Source organism: Pyrgilauda ruficollis, unplaced genomic scaffold, assembly GCF_017590135.1.
Source record: "Pyrgilauda ruficollis isolate IOZ18807 unplaced genomic scaffold, ASM1759013v1 scaffold105, whole genome shotgun sequence".
Lineage (NCBI taxonomy): Eukaryota > Metazoa > Chordata > Aves > Passeriformes > Passeridae > Pyrgilauda > Pyrgilauda ruficollis.
In genome coordinates, this window is record NW_024508656.1 from 1158699 (window position 1) to 1178190 (window position 19492).

Sequence of the window (19492 nt, forward strand, 5' to 3'; positions counted from 1 at the left end):
GCTCCAGGTCCCATCCCCCCCACATCAGCCTCCCTGGGGTAAGAGCTGCTGGAGGAGCCTCCCCAGCACCTGAGAGGAGGTTTCTTACATATCCATGAGGAATTTAGGGATAACTGCTCCTTTGTGGGGCCAAGGGTGGCTCAGCAGCTGGGTCTGCCTGTACCCTGTGCCTGCCTGGGCAGCTCCAGCGAGTCTGGGCAGTGGGACGTGCCAGCTTTAGCCTGGTGGCTTTGGGATGGTGGCTTTGGGGGGCTCCTCTTCTGGCAGCACAGCCTCCCTCCCTGCAGGACACACAGCACATGCTAGTCTTGGACCTACTTCATTCCCAGTTCCTGGAGAAGGGCAGGAACTGGAAAACTGGGCTGGTTCTGCCCCCATCCAGCCCAAGGGGCTCAGGCATTTGGTTTCTTGGCCCTGGCCTTGTGTTGTGCTGCTCTGTGCAGGTCCTGCCTGTCGCAGTGTGAACCCCAGAGGTTCTGGTTTATCCTGTGCTGGGTGTCAGTGGTGTTTGCAGGAGGAGAAGCATTTCAGTGTCCTCACCTAGGAAAGGCTCCTGTGTCCTTCTTGGCAGGTCTGTCTGGGTGTTCAGGATGCACAGCCAGAGGATTCTGTCTGCTGGTCTGAAGGGTTTGTCCAGCCGCCTCCCACAGCCCCCAAAAGCCACAGAGCCTCAGCCAAAGGCCAAGGAGGTTGTCCTTCACTGCACAGAGAGCATCAAGGGTGTCCTATGCTGCCAGCAGGATCCTTGCTCTCGCAGCTGGCAGACAGCAGCAGCACTGGTGGGAATCATCCCCCACGCATGGCACAGTTCCTCACATTCCATGGGTCTGTCTCTTCCAACCCCTCCAACCCCCCAGGAAAACCACCAGGCCCAAGGCTGGTGGCCTCCACAGCAGCCTTGCTGGGAGAAACCCCCTTCCAGCAGCCCCCCCTCCCATCCTTTTGTCCCTTGCACAGATGTGACGCTCAGAGATTATGCTGTAGATTAAGGTTTTACTGGATCCTGAAATGAGTGCAAATACCCAGAAGCTCACACGCAGTTGAATCTCTTCTGGATGCTCGGCTGGATGGGGAAAGGCATTTCCCACTGTGTCATCCCCACGTGCAGGAAGGACAGAGCCCAAATATTCACCTCAGCCTGCTGAGAGCCTGCAGGTAAGAGCAGAGGTGTTTTGGGGTGGAAGGATGGGAAGATTCGTTTTGTAATGGCTGAAACTCCGAGAGATCCATATTTTCTGCTCTGCGATGTGCTCAATGTCACTGCTGGTCAGAGGGTGTGACACACGGCACCCCTGGGCCAGGGGGATGTACCTGTGTGCAGGGTGGGGACACGTGTGAGGGGAGGGATGTGCCAGCCCTGACCTGGCTCTGGCTCCTGCCTGTGACCTCCAGCAGCTCACACAATCCTTTAGGTTGGAAAAGCCTCCAAAATCATTGAGTCCAACCATTGAACTGGGGGCCCAAAGCATCCAGAGCTCCCCATAGACTCACCCCACAGCCGTGCTGGCAAATGAGTAAATTCTGCAGCAGTGGGACCCCCATCATCCCCGGGGCTGTGCCATGCCTGGGGACAGGGCCCTTCCAGCCCGGAGCACAGCGTGGGTGTGCCGGGCTGTGCAAACAGCTCACAGGCCGAAGGGGATTTTTTACACCCCTTCCTTCACCACATTCAATTTTCACGCCCCGCCGGTGGCAGCCAGGAGGCTTCCTGCAGCCGAAGGGGGAAGGGAGGGTGCTTCTCCCCGGACAAAAGGGCCCTTGTCCCGCCGCGGGGGACAGGAGGGTCGCAGGGCGGCAGCGCTGATGTGGCAGCGGCAGGGACGGGAGCGGCGCTGCCCGCGGGATGAGCGGGCGCTCCGCGTGTGCCCCGGGGAGTCCCGGCGGCGGCGGGGCCGGGCCGTGACGTGGCAACTTCCGAGGTGAGTCCGGCTGCACCTTCACCAGAGAACAACCCCGCGGCTCGTCCTGCTCGCCCCGCCGGCAGCTTCCCAGCCCCGCCGCCGGAGATGATGATTCCCAGGCAGCAGGGACGCCCAGGTACCCCGTGGGGCTGGCAGGGCTCTCCTTCCTTCTTTTGCCATTGTTGCCTGCTCCCACCCGTGCTGGCTCCACGGGATCTTGTCTCTTGCGAGAGACGACTGATGGGGTTGGGTCCCCCTGGGAGGTTCCCGTGGGGTTTGTTCCTGGATCAGGTCCGTGGGGCTGGGGGTGGGGAGGGGAGGGCAGAGGGCTCCCCACAAGAGCCGGGTGTAGTGTCCAAAGACGCCCAGGACAGGAGGATGCAGGGATTGCCTCATCCTGCAAGCCCCAGACTTCACCACCAAAACTTCCCCGGTGCTGCGAGCCCGAGGGAGGGGACGCTCACGGGATCGTCCCATTCCCTGGCAGCTGCACGTGCAGGCAGGAGCTGCGGGCTCGAGGGCAGAGATGAGGATAGGGACGGGCTCAGCTCAGTGGTCATCGCCTGTGTCCCCGTGCCAGGTCACCCCGCTGAGCCATGAACGCCTCGGTGCCCGGCAGCCAGCTGAGACAGCCCGAGCTCCAGGACACGGCCGCCTTCACTCCCGTCTCCATTGTCAAGAGCGTGACCAAGAAATCGGACGCTCTGCCGGTGATCTCGGTGATCGTCGTGCTCTTCGTGCTGCTGGCCGTGTTCATCGTGCTGGTGGTGCACTACGGCCCCCAGCTGCGCACGGTGCAGGTCACGCTGCACCACGAGCCCATGGCCCAGCACATGGACAGCGTGCTCCTCACGGACTGGAGGCGCCTGGATGCCCACGGGAAGATGGGCTCAGCTGGAGTGACCTGCCACTGCTCCTGCAACCACCACCTTCCCCACGGGAGTGCTGAGCCCAATGTCATCGAGATCACCTACCTGTGACATGGCCTGGGGCCACCTGGGCAGGGCTCGAGGGATGTGTCCCACCGGAAAAGCTGGGATGGGATGTTCGGGTATCCTGGGACTTGCTGCTGCCCACACACAGAGGCTGCACCTCCCCAGACCCGTGTCTGGCCCCAGGAATGCTCAGCCAGGAGGTTCAAGACCCATCTCCAGCCCCCAAAAGTACAGCTCAGGGGTGTCACTGTCCCCAGGCAGGAGCTGGGTCCCAGCCTGGGCTCTGGGGCTGGCTCAGCCTATGTGGGACAGCTTTAGCATCTCTTCTGGTTTTACCTGTCCTGGTTTTACCTGTCCCACACTGCCTGGGAGCGGCCAGCAGAGCTGCCTTGGTCCTTGCCCCAGCTGGGGAGCTCTGCGGCTGTGCTCGTTCCCCTGGCAGTAGCTGAAAGTTGCATCATCTGGAATTGTTTTCCAGTGAAAGATGTTTCCACACTCACGGCGTCCTCATTACATGTTTATATGACACAGAGGAGCTTCCAGCCCCTCTTTGCCTCATACCACAGCCCCTTTTCCCACACTGGGGGTTTGGAACATGATCCTGCCCCTGCCAGCCCCCCCAGCCCCTCGGGCAAACAGCCAGAGGAGAGGAGGGCAGAGGATGCAGCTCCTGATTCCGTGCTGGGTGGAGCCAGTGACACGTGTCCTGTCCCCACTGGAAGTGGGTGAGAGAAGAGCGGTGACACAGCAGAGGCAAGAGGTGAAAATGGCACATCACAGCTGGCTGAACATCTGGAGGTGCTGGCACCAGAGGGGAAGCTCATGTGACTCTGGGCAGAGCCTGCAGCATCTCTGTGCAAAGGGATGGGGAGACCTGAGGTCACCCTCACTGTGGTCATCTCTCTGTCCCCATCCCTGAGTGCTGTCCCAAGGGGGGAGCGATGGTGGGGTTGGCACTGTCACCCTCGGTGGGGTGGTGTTGAAGTGGCTCTGTCACCCTGTGGAAAACCTTGTTGAGGTAGCACAGAGGGATCAGGAGAGGTGAAACCGGAGCCCTGCAGGCTCCTGGGGCTGTCAGAGCACGGTCCCTGTTCAGCCCTGGGGTCTCTGCTGCTGCAGGCACTGGGATCTCTGCAGTCTCAGTTTCTCCTCCCGTGGTGGGCGCAGGACCTCAGTGTCTGCAGTGCCTGGGGAGGGAGCAGCCTCTGAGATTCCCTCGAGGATTCATTCTGCTGGACAGCTCCAGAAATCAGGATACAGATTCCACCTCTCCCATGCTGGAAAAGCCAGGTCTGTGTCTGCCCTCAGATCCCTGGCACAGATCCCTGTGGGCACAGATGGACAAGAGATGGCTTTACCTGTTCCTCCAGGTGCTGGAGGTATTCCCAACATGCCAGATGCTTCAGGATCCCTCCTCTCACTTATTTCCATCTCTTTTCTTGCTTTAAAGCTGGACTTGCTGGAAACTTTTTGTCTCTGCAACAAATATAATTTATATTACTTTTTGGGAGGGTTGTTTTTTGTTTTGAATTTGTTCCCATTTGTTTTCCAGGGCTGATAGGGCATTATCACGCCGTGTTAGAGGAGATAAGGGCTGTCATTTCCATTGAAAATCTTGGAGACTTGCTCCGCTTTCCATGTCAAAAGAGGACTTTGTTTGCAATGTGTATCCCTAACAGCACTCCTGAGGAGATAATCACCTCTAGGGACTTCTCCTAATTAAGAAATCCTTTCTGGAGGTGGGCAGGCCCTGGCACAGGGTGCCCAGAGCAGCTGTGGCTGCCTCTGGATCCCTGGCAGTGCCCAAGGCCAGGCTGGACAGGGCTGGGAGCAGCCTGGGACAGTGGAAGGTGTCCCGGCACATGGCAGGGGGTGGCACTGGATGGGATTGAAGGTCCTTTCCAACCAAAACCATTCCATGATCTCTTTAAATGACATCTGTGGATTGTGGTCACCCCCACCAAGAGCTGGAGAAAGCCTCTTGTGACCATCACAAGATCTGCACTGTGACACCCAGAGAGGCTGCACCCTCCTCCTGGGGACATCAGCCAGTGTCACCTGCCCTGGCTGAGGCATCAGGGTTGTCCCCAGCTTTGGTGGCTGTGTCATTCCTGCTCAGGGAGCAGCTCCATCCAGCACAAAGCCTTTAATTAGAAGAACAGGAACTTTTCTGGCAGCTCCCTCTGAAGGACACCCACAGCAGGGAAACATCATGTTTAGAGAGAAAAGATTAAACACGTCTAAATATTAATAAAGAGAAAGACAAAATGGGTAATTATTGCTGGCACTTATTGATTTGCAGCCGCTGGGGACTCGTAAAGGTCTGATTGATGTCACAGCGTGCCAGGGCCCGGATCCATCACTTACCCTGTGCAGCACAGGGAGCGCACCCTGGGCTGTTGTTCAGGTGTTTTGGGCTGTCAAACTAAAATCAAATCAAGGTGGCAGTGGAAGGTGGTGCTGCTGGGTGCCCCCTGCCCCCATCCTGTCAGCAGCCCCCTGCACTCTGGGAAGATCCAGCTCTGAAGCCCCAGCCTTGGGGAGTTCTTCCATGTGTTTCATTTGCAAACAGAAATGTAGATACAAGCTTTTGAAGCACAGGAAAGAAATTACTGTAAGACTTAGAATAGCAAATTAAATCATACAAGCGAGCGACAATATGCTGCCAGCTTTCTCCTCCAGAAGGACATCAAGGGTTAGATCTCAACTCATTGCTTTCTCCCACACAATAAAACATCATTTTTACAGCTTCTCCTCGTTTCTCTTTGGCCAGCTCTCCCTCTCTCTGCTCACAGAATTGCTTTTTGTAGCACCAGGCTTTATAAAACACGTCAGGGTCCTGGAGCAGCAGAGCCGTGCATGACATTACCATAACATTATTCCTGTCTATTCAAACACCCAGCCTGGCCCAATTTACTTCACTTACAACTTTCTTCCCCTCCTTAATAATAATTCTTTTATGAGCACGGAGCAACAATAACTCTCCTTATCGTCTCTTCAGTGCAGGGCAGCTCCTGGAGCCCGGCAGGCAGGAGCTGCTTTGCTCAAAACCAGGTTTTTGCCTGGGGAAGCTTTCAGGAGCTGCTACATCGATAATTAACTCTGTCCTCATCAGGGATCACTCGCACCCCCTTTTATTTCCCCCCCTAATTAAGGTGTTGCCCTGCAGGAGGGGAGGCACCTCTACAACCCCCCCAGAGGAGGGTTTGGGGGGGGGGTACAGCGGAGTTTGGGGGAGACTGCTGTGATGCTGCAGTGTTGCCTAAAATCGTGTAAAACTCAGGGAAACGCCCTAAAATCGTGTGAAAGCGAGGGAAACACCCTGAAACTCTGCAAAACCAGGGGAAACACCCTAAAATCGTGTGAAACCGAGGGAAGCACCCGAAAACCGTGCCAGACAGAGGGAGGCACCTGCTGAGGATGGAGGGGAGGCAGCTGCAGCATCGCCCAAGCCTCCCTGCAGGGCTGGGGGCGGCGGAGCCCCCCGGGACCGTCCGCCGGGGGAAGGGTGGTCGCAGCCCCGCTGTGGGGAGAGTCTGGGGGGCTCAGCACCCCCAGCCCCTCGGGCGGCGCCGGGGATAGGCGGGGACAGCGGCGGAGCCCAGCGCGGAGCAGCAGTGGGCTCTCGTGGTGGAGGGATCCAACTGCACAGCGCAGGCACCGCCGGGGCTGCGCCTTCCCCGGCCTCGGCGGGCACCGGGAGCTCCGGGCAGGCAGCGCTGGAGGAGCCCGCAAGGACTCCCGGGTGCTTGGTGATGGTGGCGGAGGATGAGCAGCCCGGGCCAGGCTGGAGCGGGTGGCACGGCGAGGTCACCTTCAGCCGGCGTCACCTGCTGGTTGTATGGAGACGAGCTCAGGGAGAGCCGGGCCACCCCAAGGGAAGGTCCCTCCACCTCTTGCAGAGCTCCGTACCTGGTGTGAGAGGGGGAATCACGCCCTTCCTCCAGAGAAAGGGCCCCCAGGAGCCTCGCAGGTCCCTGCAGGCAGCTGGGGACGGGGAAGGTTCTGGGCTCCCTTGTGCAGCTGCACCTCACACATCTCATGCTCAGGGAGGGATTGTTGGCCCGCTGAAAAGGGAGTGACACTTCTAGAGGAGCAAAGGATGTATTTGAAGGGCTGAAAATTCATGGAATCATGGAATATCCACAGTTGGAAGGGACCCACAAGGATCATCCAGTCCAGCTCCTGGCTCTGCACAGACACCCCAACAATCCCACCTGAGGCATGCCTGGGAGCGGTGCCCAAACCCTCCTGGAGCTCTGGAGGCCTTGGACACTGGAAGGGGCTTCAAGTTCTGCCTGGAGCTTCCTCTTGTCCAGGCGAACATCCCCAGCTCTCAGCCTGTCTTCATCAGAGAAAATTATTAGATGTGAAAAAGCCTCTTCACTCTCATTTCGAGCTGCCCTCCGCTCCCTGCTGTGTTGTGGCACAGCTCCTGGTCCCAGGCTAGCACCGTGTCAGCCCAAAATGACAAAGTTTGAAGACCTCCAGCTGTGCAGTGGAGCTCGAAATAACCTGGTGGTGCTGCTCTCTGCCAGGTGATGGACAGGGAGAGTGGTGCCTCCAGCACAGCTCTGCACCCCTGGGAGCTCAGAGTGTGTCTGTGCCCTGCCATGGAGCCTGGAGAGCAGCTGAGCTGCAGAGACCAGGTTGGCATTCCTGCAAATGGCATTTCCAGCTGCTCTGGGCACTGACAGCATCGGGCAGGAGCTGAAGGAAGCATTGCACACAGTGAATGCATGAAGTGCTGTAAGAATTCAATGTAGCTGAGGCTCTTTCTGAGATTTAAATGAAAGGGTTCAGGTGCAGTCTAAACCTTAGAGGGGGTATTTTGTGTTTGTAGCCACCACAGTCCATGGAGGTCCTGAAGCACATTGGGAGCCTGCTGGGGTGTGAACAGGAAACAGGAGGAGACACGTTTTGTTTTTAGCACCAGATCTCATTTCCGTGCCTGTGCTTCTGGCAAGTCTCAACTCGACCCTGTTTTTCTTTCCTATTTTCTTGCAGCTTTACTCTGTCCATCTCTCTTCACAGCACTGATTTGCAGCTCAGCCATGCTTTTGCAGCATCCTCCTGCCAGCTGGGAATGTTCTGATGGCTGGGGGTCACAGGCCTGGTCTGTAGGGGTTTATTCCTGAAGAATCATCAATAATTCATGCAGGAGCTCCTCCAGCTCCTCCTGGGCAGGCCAGACCTGTCACCAGTGCTGGGATCTGTACAGCCAGGCTGGGAACAGTGCTCAGGGGGCTCAGCCTGGTGACAGTGACTTCTCCTCCCAGCCTTTCCCTGAACAAACTGGTGCTTAAAATCCCACCTGGTCCCTGTCTTTGGGGAGGAAAATTAGTGGTTTGGAGGTTTGGAATCCTCCCAACTGAGGGGTGGGGATGGCAGCAAGTGGGGTCTGGCAGGTGGGTGCTGGAGTCAGGGGGAATTCACCTCTTGTGGTGGCAGTGATGGGTTAAACACAGGGCACTCAGGGAGAGTGGCTTGTTCTGCAGTGAGACTGGGAGGTGATGGGGAAGGAAACCCCAGGTAGGGCTCCTCAGGGAACCCCCACAGTCCTGGGGCATCATATTTATTTCCTTTCCCTTCCAGCATGGTTCTTCTGTTCAGCTCCATTCCTGAAAAGGAAAAGCATTAAAAAAAACCACAAGGTGGAGAGGTAACAGTCCCAGCAGAAGGAAGTGGCCTTCCCACCTCCTCTCCCAAAATCGGGCATGGGCTGCTAGACATCCGCTTCTCCACCCGGAGCTCCGTGGGCAGCGGGAGCGAGCTGAGTGAGAGGGAGCATCCCTCCGGGAGAGCCCCGGGCTGTGCAGGAGGAAGTGCGAGCACAAAGCAGGGAAATGACTTGGCAAAGGTCACCTGGAGCTGGGGCTGAGCCCAGGAATAGCACCGGGCTTTGGCCACCCCCGGCAGCACCATCCCTTCCTCCTGCTGTGCTGAGGGCACAGCTCGTGGCACCAGCGTGGCTTTGGTTTTGCTGCTCTTTGGGACATCAAAATTCACCACGGCAAAGAAAAGTGAGGACAGCAGAGCCTCACCTGGGAAATCCAGAGCAGTGAGGGGTGCTGGGAGGGATGGGAATAGGCTGGGGGGACAGGGGTGCCCATCAAGGCAGGAGGAGAGGGCGAGGTGGGCACAGGACACCAGAGGCTACTGGACGCTGCCTGAAAGGTGTGGAGACACAAAGATGATGTGGCTGGTGGGGCTCCAACCACACCTTGAGGATGATCCATAACAGCCAAGGAAATTTCCAGATGACCTTCCCTGTTCTAAATGCCTTCTGTCACCTTGAGACCAAAGCAAACCCAGCCTGGGGTCTGGGGGCTCTACAGGCTCAGGAGGAATGCATGGAACACCTTCAGGCTGTGCTACCTGTGTGTGCACAGCTGGCCAGCTGTGGTGATACTGGTGCAACAGCTGGGCAGCCTGAAGGTGGGGGCTCGGGGTGAGGTGCTGAAATAAGGCCAAGAAGGGATTTGATGGTGCAGGAGTGACGCCGGGAAATCAGTACTGAGCCAAGCTGGGATGGAGCACATGCCAAGAGAGGGAGCAGCCAGGACAGCCGGATGCAGGGATGGGGAGAGGCCTGAATGGACACAGGCTGTGTCTGCCAGCGCCTCCCTCCTTCCCTCGTGCCCTCCCGGCTGTGTTTGATGTGGCCATGCTCCTGCTGATTCATCAGCTCATTCTGGTGCGTCCATCTGGAACTGGTGACATCATCACCTTTGTACTGGGAAAGGTGACTCGGGCACATTACCCTCCAAAGTCAGGGTAAGGAGCAGGGATTGCACTTGGATTTGGACAAAATGAGAATATGTCAAAGTCTGAGATGCAAAAGCGTGGGGAACAAGGCTTTGGGTCAATGCAGGAGCAGGAGTCCATCACCTCTTCCTGAAGCACAAGAGGTTTGTGGTGGTTCAGGGCTTGCAGGAATCCCACCTTCTGGGCAGTTGTGCTCTGCAGGTGACAGTGGTGACGGTCCCCCCAGGCTGGGATCGGAGGGCATTTCCACACCCTCTCGCAGCCGGGCCCGTGCCGCCCCACGAGCCCCCACCCCGCCCCGGCATTGTACCAGCCCGGTCCTCCCTTTTCCTGTAGGTGGGGTTTCCATAGGATGTCGGCTGCTCCATCCCCAGCCCGGCCAGCCGGCCGGTGGCTGCTCCGGGGACGGTCCCTCCGCTCCGGGCTGTCCCGGCCCGGGGAGCCCCGGTGATGGCAGCGTGGGGGATAGCCATCAGCCCTGCTCGTGATTTCCCCTCCTTTCCAAGCTCTGGCTGGAGCCCACGGCCCTTGGAGATGGGAGAGGATGCCGAGGCCCTGCGGTGGCCCTGAGGACTCTCCGGGGATGCGGTGGCCGGCAGGACAGCCCATGGCAGCGCGGCGGGGCCGCGGGGGCTCTGCCAGCAGCGTGCTGGGGCTGAGCCGCTCGGCGCTGCGGCTGCCGGCGCTGTGGTGGTGGTACCTGTTCCTGAGCGCCGATGCCCAGGAGGTGGCCACGTTCACGGTGCAGTACCGAGTGCTGGAGGAGGTGCCCCCGGGCACTGTCATAGGGAGCCTGGCCGAGCACTTCGAGGGCGGCGAGAGCGGTGAGGCGGCCGAGACCTTCCAGCTGATGGAGACCCCCGGGAGGTTCCCACTGCACGTGGGCAGCGGGGATGGGGTGCTCAGCACAGCCGGGCGGGTGGACAGGGAGCAGCTGTGCCGCCACAGTGATCCCTGCTGGGTGTCCTTCGACGTGCTGGCCGCCCAGAACCCGGCCCTGATCCACGTGGAGGTTCAGGTGATGGACATCAACGACAACGCGCCGCGGTTCCCCACGCCCGAGCTGGAGCTGGAGATCTCAGAGAGCGCATCCCTGCGGACACGGATCCCACTGGACAGAGCCCTGGATGCTGATGCTGGCCCCAACGCCCGCTGCTCCTACGCTCTCTCCCCCAGCGAGCACTTTGCTCTGGAGGTTGTCTCCAGCTCCGATGGGACGAGACATGCGGAGCTCGTAGTGGTTAAGGAGGTGGACCGGGAGCTGCACTCCTCCTTTGACCTTGTGCTGACGGCCACTGATCATGGGGAGCCACCAAAATCAGGTACTGCTGTGATTAAAGTCATTGTCCTTGACTCCAATGACAACAGCCCCGTGTTTGCAGAGAGCTCCCTGATGGTGGAAGTTCGGGAGGACGCCCAGCCCGGGACCCTCCTCGTGACAGTCACAGCCACTGACCCCGACCAGGGTCCTAACGGGGAGATCGAGTACAGCCTGAGCAGGCACGCGCCCCCCGAGGTGCTGAGCACCTTCAGCATTGATGCCCGCACGGGCAGCATCCTCCTGAGGCTCCCTTTGGACTATGAGGAGACCCATGCGTACGAGCTGGATGTGCAGGCGCGGGACCTGGGCGCCAACCCCATCCCGGCGCACTGCAAGGTCCTGGTCAAGGTCCTGGACGTTAATGACAACGCTCCCGACGTCCACGTCACCTGGGCAGCGCGGGAGCCTGTGCTGTCCGAGGCCCTCCCCAAGGACAGCTTTGTGGCCCTGGTGACAGCCAGCGACCCTGACTCGGGAAGCAACGGGCAAGTGCTCTGCTCCCTCAGCCAGGGCTACGAGCACTTCAGGCTGAAGAGGACCAACAGCCACAGCTTCGCGCTGCTGACCAACGCCTCGCTGGACCGCGAGCGGCACGCTGAGTACAACCTGACGCTGGTGGTGCGGGACATGGGGGATCTGTCCCTGGCCGTGCTGAAACACCTCACCATCTGCATCAGCGACGTCAATGACAACGCCCCAGCCTTTGAGGAGGCTGCCTATGAGGCTGCTGTTGCTGAGAACGGTGAAGCACCTGCCTTCCTGCTCACCGTCCGTGCCACCGACCCTGACCTGGGCACCAATGGGAAAGTCACCTACAGGATCCTGGACCCCTCTGCTTTGGGGCTGGTCTCAGTTGACCCCATCACTGGAGATGTTTTTGCCCTCCAAGCTTTTGATTATGAGCAGGTGAGGAGCCTGGAGTTCCTGGTGACAGCAGAAGATGGAGGACATCCCAAGCTGGCATCCAACATCTCCATCAGGCTGGCTGTGCTTGACCGGAACGACAACGCACCCATCATCACCACGCCAGCACTGGTGGGAGGGGTGGCCACGATCTCTGTCCTGGTCAATGTGGACACTGGGTGCTGCTGGGTGGTCCCCGGGAATGGGAGCACCCAGGGGGCTACGGCAATGACCAATTCCACACTCGTGTCATGCCCTGCCAACCCCTTCCTCTTCACCATCATGGCCAGGGACGTGGACTCTGGCATCAACGGGGCTCTCCGGTATGATCTGGTGGGTGGGGATGATGCCGGGCTCTTCATCCTGGACCCCCTCCTGGGGCAGGTGTCCCTCAATGCCAGCAATGCCAGCAGCCTGGCCGGCAGCCAGCGGGAGCTGCTGGTCCGGGTGAGTGACCAGGGGGACACCCCCCTGCACACCCTGGCCCGGCTCCGCTTGCTGTTCCGGCGGCACGGGGCCTTCTCCAAGATGTCAGCGCGGGATCCCGGCTGGCCCAGTCTCCCCGTGGTGCTGCTGATCTGCCTGGCCGCTCTCCTGGGTGGGTGCGTGCTGCTGCTGGCGCTGACCCTGTCCCTGCGCAAGAAGGACAAGAAGGACGGCATGGCCTACAACTGCCGGGAGGCAGAGGACGCCCGCAGGCAGCAGCAGCTCAAGAAGCCGCACAGGCAGATCCAGAAGGCCGACATCCACCTGGTGCCGCTGCTCCGCGGCCGCCCCCGGGAGCCCGAGCCCCCCCGGGCCTGCCAGGAGGAGCAGCCCGACACAGCCACCCCTGCGGCCGGGGGATCCCCGCAGGCTCCCCTCCACCTCACCCCCACTCTCTACAGGACCCTGAGGAATCAGAGGACACAAAAAGGCTCGGAGGAGCAGCAGGGCACCTTGGAGCTGCCCGTCCTGCAGCGCCGGCCCTGCCAGCCCCACAGACCCAAACACCCGGTGAAGGAGGCTGCGGGCCCCCCGGAGGCACCGCTGCACGGCAAGAGCTTGCTGAAGCCACCCATGGGAGAGCCCCGAGTGCCAGCCGAGCAGCCCCTGGGTACGGGGGGATCCGGGCAGCCCCAGCCCCACCAGCAGATCCTCAGGAGCCTGGTCCGGCTGTCGCTGGTGGCCCTGGCGGAGCAGAGCCCGACCGGGGAGTTCGCCATGGAGTCGCCCCCAGTGCAGGTAGGAGCTGCTCCGGGCGTTCCCGGAGTGTGGGCACCCCCAGTCCTTCCTTGCACCTTCCCACCCTGGCGTGGTGGGAATGTGCAGCCTGAGGGTCTTTGCTTGGTCTCTTCCCTCAAGCCTGGGTAGGCTGAGCAGCTCCGCCACCCAGCAGGGTCACCCCAGCAGGACAGGCAGGAGCGGGGCTGTCACAGGGGAAGGGGACAATCCCAGGGACAGGGAGCAGCAGGAGGGGTGCAGGGGAAGCTCGGGCCCAGGTGGGCTGCCCAGCGCTTGTTTTTCCCCCGATGTGGGGATGCTGAGCCATCTGCAGGAGGAGGAAACGCTATAAAAAGGCCGGGGGGCTCGGAGGGACGTCCTGGCAGGAAGCAGCTTGAGTGGCCAGCCCGGGGCTCAACAGGCTTTTCCTGCCTTGCAGCAAATCTCCCAGCTGCTCACCCTGCTGCACCAGGGCCAGTTCCAGCCCAAAACAAACTACAGGGGAAACAAGTACACGGCCAAGAACGGCAGCAGGTAAGGCTGGCTCCCAGCACTTCCCTTCCCCACTCCCCCTTCCCCTGCTCCAGCCCCACCAGTCCAAAACCTCCGAGGGCAGAGACACACAAGGAAAAGCCTCATCTCCTGAGATTGGAGGTTCTCCCTTCAGGGGCAGGTTGTGCTCCTCTGGTCCTGGCTCCCAGTGGTATCCAGCTGCTCTTTGCCTCCTTCCTGGGATACCTTTGGCAGGTCCCTCCATACTCATCTGAGCTCCTCCGTGGCCATGAACCATCCCTTGCCAAGAACTGTGATGCTTCTGGGTGCTCAGGAGCACAGAGGAGCCCAGCTCTGGAGGCAGCAGCACAAGGATGAATGTTCTCATGGCTCTGGACACTTTCTTAGTGTCTGCCAGCATGAGTTTGGGACACCTGACCCTCTGCCAGGAGGCAGATGAGTGAGGAACTGCAGCAGGGCTGGAGGCACTGAGATATCCCAGCTGTGTGCCTAAGATATCCCCAAACTTCATGGTGATCCCGTTAAATTATGCTGTGTGCTCTGGGTGCACACTGCTGAGGATGCTGAGCCTTTATCACTGCCTTGCCATGTCCCCCTGTGCCCGCCTGGCCAGGTCATGGGCAGACACAGCTTTCTCCACCTTTCTCACCTGCAGCTGCAGAGGATGGAGAGGGAGGGAGAGCAGCTCCAGGGTATCTGGGGTGCTCCTCACCTGGTTCTGCAGGGGGAAGCTCCTCTGAATTAATGGGGAGGAGCCAGCAGGTCCCTCAGGATATGCCCCTAGGTCCCTGGAAATGTTCCAGACCAGGCTGGATGGGGCTTGGAGCAACCTGGGATTATGGAGGGTGTCCCTGCCCATGGCAGGGGGTGGAATGAGATGAGCTTTAAGGTCCCTTCCAACCCTTCTGTGGTTCTGTGATTTTGCTGCAGAAGGATAAAAACCCTTTCAGGCAAGAAATGTGGAGCAACCCCCCAAACCTCATTAACTGAGGGGCACTCAAAATGCCTTTGGTTCTATGAGTGGTGCACGGGGAGGGTGCCCAGAGCCCCTCTCCAGGGCATTTTGGGGAGATAGAGACCCTTCCAAGGGCTTCTTGAGGCTGAAGTGACCTGGGTGTTGTGGCCCCTGGCAGGGCTGCAGGGCTGGACACAGGGCTGGACACGGGACTGGACACGGACTGCCTGAGCACCAAGGACAGCGGGCACGGCGAGAGCGAGGCTGGGGACCGCGACTCCGACAGCGCCTTCGAGCTCTCCGTGCAGCAGCTCGTGGGAGAGGAGCTGGAGACCCTCCTGGAGCCTCAGGCAGGTGAGGTGACCTCGCTGCTGGGACGGGGTGGGGCTGGGGGGCTCCAGCAGTGACACCTCCTCAGGTAACCCACACTAACCCCATCCAGGAGGTCCTGCTGGCCTGCAGCAGCCAGGGCACATCACACCTCCCAGAGTGGCTCTGGCAGGGGCAGCGCTTGGGGCAGCACGTATGGACCATCCCAGGCTTTTGGTAGCAGGCCAAGGGACTTGCTGAGCTTCACACTGAATTTTTCTATGTGTTTATGGCTGCTCTTCCCTCCCATGGATGTGTCTGCTGAGGTTTAGGGTTTAGTGATGTGTGAGCTTGGCCTCTCTCATTGCTGGGGGTGAGGGCCAGTTGCACATTGCAGCTGCTGAACTGCTTCCCATGCTGGCCTGAGCCCTCCCTTCGTGGTCTCCTGGTCCATGCAGAGTGAGAAAGGTGGACATGTGTCCTTGTCAACCCCCTCAAGATGTTATCTACCCTCAGAGCCCCACTGGGTCCTCCTTCCTCTTCATCTCCTGTGACCAACTTGCTGTGAATTTTATATTTTTTGAGAAGTGTGACCAGAACTGTGTGCAGTGTTTAGGGTCCACCGGGGGTACAAGGAGGTTTTCTGGTGTATTCCTCATTCCTGTCCTGCCCAAGCTCCACGCTGAGTCCTGTTTGTTCTAACTCCCAAATCCCTCCTCTGCGTGGAGGGAGAGCCATCAACACATGACAGGTTGTTGTTCCCTGTGACAATTATCTGACAGTTGGTGACACAGAAATTCACCAGCCACGTTTTGCTCGTGGCACTCAGCATTATCAGGTCCTTCAGCAACCCTCTGCTTTTGGGTGTTTTAGTGGAGTCAACACCAACATTGTCCCCTTGCCATATCATTTATCATTATGTTGAGCAGATACTCTGGGACTCTGCTTATGACCTCCCTTGGTGAGGAAGATTAATTATTCCTACCCTCACTTCCCAGCTTTTAACACATATTAGTCCCTACAGAACCTGGCTGCAAATTCAGCACAGCTCAGGTCCCCTGCAAGCCTGGCTGGTGCTGTTCCATCAGCTCAGGTGACCCCTGCCTTCACAGAATTGAATTCTGGAACAGTTTGTGTTGAAAGGGACCTTAAAGCCCATCCACTGCCAGCCCTGCCATGGGCAGGGACACCTTCCACTGTCCCAGGCTGCTCCAAGCCCTGTCCAGCCTGGCCTTGGGCACTGCCAGGGATCCAGGGACAGCCCCAGCTGCTCTGGGCACCCTGTACCAGGGCCTGCCCACCCTCCCAGGGAACAATTCCTTCCCAATATCCATCCAGCCCTGCCCTCTGGCTCTGGGAAGCTATTCCCTTGTCTTGGCACCCCAGACCCTTGTCCAAAGTCATCCAGGACTCTCCATGCAGCCCTTCCAGATTTCCAGAACACAATTCCCCATGTGACAAGGTCAGGTGGTTCCTTTGGGAGCAGCAGCTCCATGGCTCTCTCTGCTGAGCCTTGCACAGAAGGATTTCTCTGAATCTGCCTGGGCTGGATTCACCTTCACATGCTTAAAAACTCCTGTCACCATTTCCACCTCCCCTCCCTTTGATCCCGCATTCATTTGAAGCAGTAGTTAATGAACAGCAGCTAATAAACCAGGCAATTTCATAACTGAGTTCCTCTGGCACTCCGGGGTGAATACCATCTGGGCCTGACATTTTCTACATGTTCCTTTTATTGATTTGTTCTAAAAATCTCCTCTCTTGGCATTTCAATTTGAAAGAGTTGGGCTGACTCATGTCCTGTAGCAGAAATTTCATTGTGGAGCCTCTGTGCTCCTCCATAGAAGAGAAACTCATTGAACTTTGCTGCTGGGGTGGTTTGAATTCCAGAGCTGGGCATTTTTGGTGCCCTTCCTTTGGGACAGAACCTGCTGCTTCTCCCCCTTTGCCTCCCTGCTCTTTTATTCCAGTAAGGAGCAAACGAAGGAAAGGCTGAGACCTAAAAGTTTCCTTGGATTCCAAGGTCCTGCAGCCAAGAGCAGGGAGCAAAGAGGAGCCCAGCTCCATCCCAGGTGCACTGACATGCCCTGATCCCAGAAGAGACGGGGGGTGCTGCCAGCAGCTCTGGATCCAGTCCTGCCCACACAAGGATAGAAAATCAGAGCTATGGTGATCCATGAAGTGCCATTCCCATGATCCTTGGATCTGTCCAAGGATCCCTTTGGCCAAAGTCCTGGAATTCCACAGGATCATTAGGGCTGGAAAAGCCCTCCCAGACCATTGTTCCCCAGCACTGCCATGTCACCAGTGACCCGTGTCCCCAATGCCACATCCCCATTCCCGGCATGATGATTCCACCACTTCCTGGCAGCCAGCAGGGAATGCTGAGGCTGTGTGGATTCCTGCTGATCTGTGTGGATTCCAGAGGCTGATCTGTTCCAGAGCTGCCAAACCTTCCCCAGGAGCCCAGAGCTGCCCGCAGAGGCGGCCGAGCGCAGTCCCCAGAGCTGCCAGGCTCCTTCCTCCCTCTCCCAGACACAAACAGAGCCGTGGACTTGCATCCTGAGAGGGAGGAAGGAAGCACTGCTGGTGCTCAGGAGCATCCTAACAGCTGGCTGAGGCTGGCTGGGCCTTTGTGCTGTTCCCAGTGGGGGACTGCAATCCTGGGCAGCTCTGGGATTGTTGATGTTGTGGGATGAACTCGCAGCACCGTCTGTTAGCTCTGATCTCCCAGCAGCCCAGCACAGCATTCCCAGCAGCAGATGAGAGGTAGAACTTTATGGATGATAAAAACAACCCCTGCTCCCCAAACACCATTAAAACAAGGCAGTAAAGAGTTATTGGTCAAATTAAACATACCTAATTATGAGGTTTTCATGGCCACGGGACTGTCAGCCCAGCTCTCCCTGCAGAGTGCAGACCAGTTGTGCCTTGCCCCAGAGCTGAGGCAGCCAAATATTCAGGGAATGAGGTGGCTTCTTGTAGACTGGGGAGAAAACTGCTTATTTTACAGCAAAACCTGCAGCACACTTGGGTGATGTCTCAAGGAACAGTCACTGCAATTCAAATACTGAGATTGCAGAAAGAAACCCTGGATGTGAAGCAACACAAAAGAATTTTGGGGCTCCAGCTGAAACAAAAATCTAAGGCATACCTGCCCTTCTCTCCTTACCAGGCTGGAGTCCCAGCTCTCACCCCCAGCCCATGCCAGGGCAGTTGTTTTCCAGAGAAGAAGGAGCAATTGCTCGGCTGGCTGAGGAAGGAGCCTTGTCTCAGTCACTGACTGCAGATCCCAGGTCCCAGCTGTGGCAGGGTATTGCCCACCCTCTGGAATTAGCAGGATAAGAGCATTGGAATGGGGACCCTCCTTTCAGATGCCACTTTTTAGTCAGAGCCACACAATTATTATTACTACAGTGACACCAGCCTTTGCCACTCTGGGACTGCTGGGTTTTGTTACCAGTGAGGTTTTGCTGCTCCCAATACCTTTCCTAAACTGGCTTGTTGCTCTGAACTCCCCTGATGTTCTGGGATGTGCTTTGGGAAGGAACAATGAAGGGCTGGAATGCAGCCTCTGTGCACCACAGCACGGACTCTTGTTTACCAGCGACCTCAAAAAACAAGAATCCTTGTTCCCCTTCCTGCTGTCTGACGAGGAAGCTATTCCAGGCTCTCCCTGCTATGGGGTCCTTCCTTTATTTTCCAGGAGATGTTTATTCATGGACATCTATAATCACTTCTTCTCTTGCCAACACTATTTTAAGCATAAAGATTTCCTCTGCTGGTGCATATCTCCTCAAAATAATGACAGGTTGCAGTCAGATCCCTGGAGAGCACTTGCTTCCTTAGGAGCAGCAACCCCCAGCTCTTGGGGTCTCCATTGTGTCAGCCTGGATCACTCCTAGTTTCATCTCCAGAGTTTTCCCTGTTGGTGTCGTTTCAGCTCCCTCTCCCACAGATAGATAATCAGATTTGTGTGTAATTCCCCTAATCAGACCCAGTAACAATCCACCCTGGCTGTGCCTCCCTGCCAGCAGGGAATACCCTGAGTCCTCTGTGTGATTCCAGTTGCCCATTGTGGGCCACAATCAAATTACTGCTGCACTAACGAGCCTGCCCCAGCCCCCAGCCCAGGCTCCCCCTGCTCCTCAGCTGTTTCCAATCGAGGAACAACTACTTTAGAGCTCAATTGTTCAGTCCCAGTCTCCAACCAGCCAGCTGTGCATTTTATAATCCAGAATTTCATTCTGGTATTATTGTTTTCACAGTAACCCATTTCTTTTCGGTCTCAATCTGCCTCCTTAGCAGCAAATTCCCACCCTGGAGTGACCCTGAAGGGAAGTCCACTATCTTTGTGTCCAAAACTTCCCCCTGGAAAGCTTTTCATTGTCTGCTCCCCTTCAGCCAGTCCTAAACCCTCCCTCTCTCAGGCTTTGCTAACAATTTAGCGAAGTGCCAATTGAGACTGCAACAAATGAGAACGCACAGTGATTCTAATGGCTATTATATTAAAAACAAAACAAAACCCCCAATAATTTCAAACCAGTTCTATTTTGTTTGGCTTTTTAAAGCTGCTGGTTTGCGTGGTGTCACTGGTGATCTGTTTACAATCATGCCTCTTAGCTGATTTTAGATATTTTCATTTATCAATATTTTTATCAATTTATTCCCCCTGCTCCCCCCC

The 19492-nt window shown here is 57.7% G+C and overlaps 2 protein-coding genes across 2 annotated transcripts in view; both read left to right on the plus strand.

The window, feature by feature from the left end:
• The first annotated feature begins 2497 nt into the window (after positions 1 to 2497).
• SMIM33 (small integral membrane protein 33) lies at positions 2498 to 2881 on the plus strand. The gene has a single exon (XM_041470024.1). The coding sequence runs from the start codon at positions 2498 to 2500 to the stop codon at positions 2879 to 2881; it is 384 nt and encodes a 127-aa protein (XP_041325958.1).
• Positions 2882 to 10004: 7123 nt separating this feature from the next.
• Positions 10005 to 19492, plus strand: part of PCDH12 (protocadherin 12) — a 12248-nt gene continuing 2760 nt past the window's right edge. Inside the window, exons 1-3 of the mRNA XM_041470127.1 lie at positions 10005 to 13052; positions 13471 to 13565; positions 14678 to 14853. Of these exons, the coding sequence (XP_041326061.1) occupies positions 10149 to 13052; positions 13471 to 13565; positions 14678 to 14853 (3175 nt within the window). The 5' untranslated portion in view covers positions 10005 to 10148. The remainder of the gene's footprint in view (positions 13053 to 13470; positions 13566 to 14677; positions 14854 to 19492) is intronic.

Excerpts from the sequence above, each read along its gene's own strand:
- SMIM33 (XM_041470024.1), top strand. The coding sequence starts at position 2,498 with ATGAACGCCTCGGTGCCCGGCAGCCAGCTGAGACAGCCCGAGCTCCAG.